At 38.8% G+C, this 7,330-nt stretch overlaps 1 protein-coding gene across 1 annotated transcript; it reads right to left on the reverse strand.

The window, feature by feature from the left end:
* Positions 1–104: 104 nt before the first annotated feature.
* Positions 105–6,809, reverse strand: dpm1 (dolichyl-phosphate mannosyltransferase subunit 1, catalytic). The gene is made up of 9 exons (XM_060894634.1): positions 6,656–6,809; positions 6,199–6,298; positions 6,057–6,090; positions 3,965–4,041; positions 3,784–3,809; positions 3,592–3,687; positions 3,058–3,126; positions 2,815–2,929; positions 105–700 (listed from the first exon to the last, which is right to left on the reverse strand). The coding sequence occupies exons 1-9, from the start codon at positions 6,784–6,786 to the stop codon at positions 596–598; spliced, it is 753 nt and encodes a 250-aa protein (XP_060750617.1). The 5' UTR covers positions 6,787–6,809; the 3' UTR covers positions 105–595.
* Positions 6,810–7,330: the final 521 nt, after the last annotated feature.

A 7,330-nucleotide genomic window follows, 5' to 3' on the forward strand; every position in this document is an offset into this window, starting at 1 on the left:
TGAAATAAGGCAGTCAGATACAAAACTGGGCTAATGTGTGTAACGGTGTGCTCACTGCAGCATGATGCTATACGAGTACTTTTCATTAAAAGAGAAACAGTAGATAGCTTTGTGGATTTTTTTTATTTAAATCAGCAACATCATGTATTCCAACATTCAAACCTTTTCATATTGATGCTGCTTAAAATATAACAACTCCTGTAACATTTGACTCAGCATCTTACTACAAAACCTATGCATTGCTCACTGGGATGAAGAAAAAAAAAAAAGTATAACTATTTAAATCTCAATAACGATATTATTTCTTGCATATTTCATGCCAATTTGGTCCTGATACCAATTTTGCAATTGGTGCTTTTAGCCCTACTAAGTAAACTAAGCGAATTAACACAAACATCTATTTTGGCAGGAAGCAGAATATCAGATGCCACTTCAGATAGTACTTTTGTAGGGCCAGCTACAGTTTGTAAACATGGGATCTTTAATTAAACTAGAACCATTAGGTAGAGTGCAGCAGGTGAATGTATGTGTGGCTGTGAAGGAGTTTTTATGAGTTTGCCACATCGCACAGCAGGACACAGAGCCAGGGATTGGGTCATGTTGTGGCAAAAAGTGTGAGCAATCCTTTCAGGAAAGAGACAATTTCATTTCCTCCCAGTTTGGACTCTCCATAAACACGGTCCACAAATGAGATTGGAACCTGCAGAAGAAAAGAACATTTCTGCATTCACAAGAGCACATTGTGTACAAACAGCCAGAATGCAGAAAGAAAATATGGTTTGCCAAAGATGGTATGGAAGTGTCCTACAAAGACTGCCAACGACCTCAAGTAACCTACAGAGATCACTGAACTAACCCCACTGAACACCTAGGCCTGTATTCATAAAGATTCTAAGAATTCTCTCAGAGAGCTCCTAATTTAGCTTCAAAATTTCTAACTAGGAATCTTAGGCAACTCTGAGCAAGAAAAATACTAAAAATGTTTATCTGAGAGAGGACGTGAGGATGACCATGTTGTTAGTTATGACAATCTTTTGAAGACTGTATTTGGTTGTCCAATGGAAAAAAAAATAAAAAAAGGAGCACTTTCAAAATATGGTCTATAATATGCTTTCACTTATTATTATATATTAGAGATGTGCCAACATCTGTACATTACAAATGTAATGTAATGTAAATATCTCCGATGTAGTGCAGAAATGTCATAGTGCCTCTAAATATATATATTTCTGCGATGTGTCTGAGGTGTTATCTCTAATATAATTGGTCCTAAAAATAATCCCTACATGATCTAATCTGTAGCATCTTATTAACTCACTATCATTATTAAATACTGTGTACGATACATTTCTTCTCCCTCTTCACCTTTCAGACTTTTTCTCCTCTGAAAAAGAAACCACTTAAAGAAGCCTCTTAAACGTCCTCTTTCTACTCCTAAGTCTTTTGGACCTTATGATCTCTTTCAAGGGTTAAGAAGCTTAGTGAATAACTTTTATCTTTACTAGGATCGTCTCTTTCATTTTGAGGGTAAACGCCCACATTTATAAGAATTTTCTTAGGGTTTCGTCACTAGGAGTAATACTTTGCACTAAGAACTTTTATGAATAAGGGCCCTGAACTCCTGTGGCTGAGTGAGCACAGATCCCCACAGCCTCGCTCAAAAATCTAGCGGAAAGCCTTTCAAGAAGAGTTGAGGTTATTGCGTTTGGAATGGGATTTTCATAAAGCACGTATAAGTATCATTGTAATGTCTGTACATAGTGTAAATAAAGTGTTTCTATTTTGACGTTTTCTGTGAGGATCTGTTTTTAACATTTTTAGAAGGAGTCTCTAGGGTAAGCAAATTAGAACTCACTCACTCACTCATTTTCTACCGCTTATCCGAACTACCTCGGGTCACGGGGAGCCTGTGCCTATCTCAGGCGTTATCGGGCATCAAGGCAGGATACACCCTGGACGGAGTGCCAACCCATCGCAGGGCACACACACACTCTCATTCACTCACGCACTCACACACTATGGACAATTTTCCGGAGATGCCAATCAACCTACCATGCATGTCTTTGGACCGGGGGAGGAAACCGGAGTACCCGGAGGAAACCCCCGAGGCACGGGGAGAATATGCAAACTCCACACACACAAGGCGGAGGCGGGAATCGAACCCCGACCCTAGAGGTGTGAGGCGAACGTGCTAACCATTAAGCCACCGTGCCCCCCCCTCTCAGAGCTAAATATGTAAACCTTGACGTGAAAGTTTTCAAGACGGAGGATTTTGGCTGGCTGGCTAGTGAAAGAGAGCTTATAGCTACTATAATGTAAGGGAAAACAGGAACTAATTTGTTTCCAAAATGCTTTTAAGCCACATTAAATATGCCTAACATTAGTGTGGCATTATTTAATAAACCAAAAATGTAATCCTTGATAAAATGTAGTAATTGATTGAAGAGGACTAAAACACCATGGGATGTGCTCATATTGGAAAATATCAGTAACTAAAATTTCATTCAATTAAATTTTATGTCTGTACTTTTGAGAGTCACAAACTGCTGGAATCAAATTCCTTGTGTGTGAACACACTTGGCCAATAAATCTGATTCTGAACTTGTGGTTGAATATTTTCCTATAACACCATGTCCTGAAGTGTTTTATTCAGTATTAAATCTTAGATATGATCAAATAAAACGGTCATAATTCTCTGCTGTCAGTGCTATTTGTTGTCCTTTTCTCTCTAGTAATCTCTATATTTTTTTAAATATCAGCCATGGTTTGGCATTTGGTCAGTAAGTAATAAATGTAAACAACAGTTAAACTGACCTCTCCGACGGTGTAGCCTAGCTGTCGAGCACGAACGATCATCTCCATTTGGAAAACGTAGCCTTTAGACACACAGTGCTCCACCAGGTGCTCCAGTACAGCTTTCTTATACAGCCTGGGAAAATAAAAGCAACATGATAAAACAACAAACACAACATCGTCGCTGTTCATGGAGCCATGAGTTATTCAAATGTAAATGCACCAAAAGCAAACAGCATGATGGCTTAAAAAAAACCCTCATACCTAAAGCTCCCCGTCAGATCTGACGCGCCGGGTCTCAGCAGCACCTGTGTGATGAAATTCGCCCCTCGGCTATAGAGAGACAAAAGGAAGCACACAGGAGTAGAGTTTAGTGCACAAAAAACAGAGTAATAATAATTCAGCTTTTATTGTACTTCTATAGCACTTCTATACAACCTTCCTAAAACCTTTCCAAAAAGACTTATAACCAAAGATTTATCAACAGCTGCAGAGTACGATACTAAATACACACTGGATACAGACAAACTTTTATATTAATATTATATTTCTTTTTTAAAATTGATAATCAGCTCAGTTGATTATATATTCAACAATACAAAACAATTGAAATAGATCAAAACAACAGCCAAATAGCAAACTTCCAAAATGATGCGCATAGGTAACGCAACAGGACGACAGGGAACATCCTATATTCTCGTTTCATTTAAACTCAAACATGCTTAAATATAAATCTAAAGAAAAATCGTAATAATAAATCCAAATAGGAGGCAGTTTGTAAGGTAATGAGCAAGTCACCTAATGAGCTTTCGGCGTAGGTCCCATCCGTACACACCTCCGTCTCCTCTATACCTCGTTCCAGACACTAAGTCATATCCACCTTCTTTCTGTTTTCTACACGCCGAACAGAAGAGTATATTCAATACAGACTACATAGTATAGTGTTCAAATGAAGTATAAAGTATAAACTGAGCATAGCTGAAGACTTACTCAATAAATTGTGGAATAAATTTTGGCTAGGGAAAAAGAACAACCCAGAAATAAAGACAAACATCTGTGTTATAATACAGTGAACCCAAATATTTTAACTAGCACACTTCAAATAGATCATAAGAAAACCAGCCAGAAAAAAAGCAATGCGTTCTGGGTTGTGTTTTATTTATGTCCTTACATGATGAGACAGATCAGCATCCATAATGATGATGAAGTTTCCAGTAGCATGCTTAATGCCATGAATGTATGCAGTCCCTGAAATGAAATTAAAACCCCATTATAAAGTTTACACACACATACATAAGGATTTTGAAATCCAGTGCTACTAATAGGATGAAAACAAATTGCAACCCGAGATATTTTTAGTTTTTACTAAAATGTGTGATGTGTTGCCATTTGTGAGCAAATTTTTTTCATTGGTGTTACCAAACACAAAAATTTAGTAGTTGTTTGCAATGTTGTAGTCACACTGTTGATGCAGTTACAATAATACTTACTAGGTTAATGTCTAACAAAAGGAAAATAATCACGTTTCACTGTTAGTTCCTAAAAACAAAAGATCGCATACGTCTTTTCACAGTAATTTCTTGCCATGTTTAGCATCATGCTAGTGATAAAAAAAAAAAGTTTGTAGACAGCGCAGATGAAAGTTCAGTCTTTGAGTCTTATCTGTTTGAGATGAAGAGGTGAGAGTGCTAGGCAGACTAAAAGGACTGTAGGGCTGCATTCAAGGTGCCATGTCATTTTTAAATTTTAATAACGTAATTTCCCACCAATGCCCATTTGATGTACGGGGTAGGGACAATAAACGAAATGAATAAATGAAATTACAGGTTAACACCGAGTTTCAGTGGATTTTGTCAGATGTATTGAGAAATTACACATTGAAACTTTACAGATCTGAAGGTTCTAACTTGGAAAAAGCAAAGAAATGATCCCTCTCGACTCCTACTCTGGTTTATCAAACGATTATCAAATGATGTCTAATGCACACGACTATACACGATGCTGATGGTAAACAAAGTAGCAAGTTATTATGCTGTACGTATTTAACTATTTTCTTTAAACCAACATAGAGACCTTTGCTTTAATGTATAAAACTGACTTTTTATGATTATACAGGTCATTACAGTTAAAAGGCTAGCACGCTGATGACAAAAGATGAACTTGGAAACACCCCTGGGCTAATTTTCTAACCACTTTATAACTTAGTTTGCTGACAACACTGTCATGGTGGGCCTGATCTCCAAAAAGGACGAGACAGCCTACCTACAGGAGACTAAAAACCTGGAAAGATGGTGTTAGGAGAACAATCTTCTCCTGAATGCCAGCAAGACTAAGGAGTTGACAATGGACTTCAGCACAAAACAGGAGCGGTCATACCAACCCCTAAACATCAACGGGACCCCAGTGGAGAGTGGACAGTTTCCGGTACCTGGACCTGTCTTGGTCCTGTCACATCATCACCCTGGTGATGAAGGCCCGGCAGCATCTGTACCACCGGAGACGCTTAAAGGACTTCAAACTACCCTCTCAGGTGCTAAAGACTTATGGTCTTTAGACTCTCAATGGTACACCTGCACCATTGAGAGCGTCCTGACTTCCTGGTTCGGGAACAGCACTATACAGGACAGGCGAGCCCTCCAGAGGGTGGTGCGGTCAGCTGAACGCACCATCCACACCGAGCTCCCTGACCTGCAGGACATCTACAGCACGTGGTGCCGGACCAGGGCCAGGAAGATTGTAAAGGATCTCAGCCATCCCAACAATGGACACTTTTCTTTGTTGTGTTCAGAGAAACGCTTCCTCTCCTTGAAAGCAAACACATAGAGAATGAGGAGAAGCTTCTTCCCAAATGCCATTCGAGTTTAAACCAGGAAACATCCAGGATCTAGTACTGGACCTCTCCCTCCATCTTCACTTTTTTTCCTGTACAACCTTTTTTTTTTTGCACTATGACACTTTCACTCTGGACTTGCACAGCACAGTACAACTTTATACACACCATACTGCACACTTTTTATATAGTTTTTCTTTATCTACCTCCTTTTGGTTTTATTTTTATCCTTAATTCAATTCCTTTTTACCGACGTAAAAAGAATTTCACTGCATGTCGTACTCTGTATGCATGTGTATGTGACAAATAACATTTGATTTGATTTGAAATACATGGAGGCTGATAAAGCCATCATTCTGAGCTTCTCACTTCCAATGCAGGTTGAATGGAGAACTGGTGTCAACATCAGCACGTGCGCTTTGTGTTCACTCACCTAAACCTAATTTCTGTGCTCTTGGTCTCAGGACCTGAAAAATAAAAAGTCAAATCAGAAAATAGTCATTTGTTTGCACCGTCTTGTAATAATATATCAGTGTATAACACGATACTATAGAAATATTTGTACTTTTCCTTACAATTTTATCCTTTCCGTAGATTTTCTGTAGCTGCTCAGCAATCTCTAGTGTCCCATCAGGGCTTCCGTCGTCGATCACAATAATCTCGTAGTTGTAGCCGCTGCATCATTACAACACGTTCATGCTCAAAAATGGCTTATAAAGCGAACACACACTCTACGTTCAAAACAGAATATGTTGACGCTTGTCCAGCTTATCTTATGTTATGCTACGCGGCTTATATTAGCTTCTGTTGTTTACCAACAGCTCAGTGACAGCTCATCATTAAATATACGCCGAATTGCAAATGGCTCCTTAAAGTCTACATATCCGCACTTCTTAGGGTGTGAAATATATAAACACACACCCTACGTAGTGCCCTATATGTTCACTTACTGAGCCATTTGGGATTGAACCAAAAAATAGCAGGTTAAACCAAGTAGCTCAGGAGCTTCGACAAACGCAATAATTAGTTCACCTTTCGCCAAAATATTTCACCAGCAGCCACACGATCAGGGGTAAATTTTCCCGTTCGTTGTAAGTCGGCAACAGGACTGAATACTTGTCAGCCTCCGCCATGGACTTTTTATTGCTCTTGCGACCCGCCATGTTGGATTACTATAACTACCGAATGTTTCCGTCACATATAGTCATCCGGTGTAACCTACTGAGATTCATTGGTTCCGAGAAAGAAAGTGTCCCTATGTAGAGCGTAAATGCTAATGCATTGTCTTTCATAAGGAGTTATTATAACTTTATAGTATTACAGGCTAAGTTGTAATAATGATAATACTCCTGATAATGAAAGTACACATGATTTAACTTTACCTACACTGTATGTACACTTTTAGAGCCACTCGTGTTTGTTGGACATCCAGTTTCAAAACTATGGAAATTATTTTGATTATAATGGATTACAAGAGTCTCCACAATTCAGGGAAACCTTTACACTAGATTTTTAAGTGTGACTGTGGGAATTTGGCAATTACAAGAGCATTAGTAAAGTTTGGCAGTGGAAAGTGAAGACTTAGTGAAAGTGAAGACTTAGTGCTCAGTTAGCCTTCCAGTTTCTCCCAAAGATGTTTAATGGGCTGAAGTCAGAGATTTGTGGAGGCCACTCAAGTTCTTCCACACCAACCTTGGGGAAAATGTA

This window comes from Tachysurus vachellii, chromosome 19, assembly GCF_030014155.1.
Source record: "Tachysurus vachellii isolate PV-2020 chromosome 19, HZAU_Pvac_v1, whole genome shotgun sequence".
In the NCBI taxonomy this organism is placed as follows: Eukaryota; Metazoa; Chordata; class Actinopteri; order Siluriformes; family Bagridae; genus Tachysurus; species Tachysurus vachellii.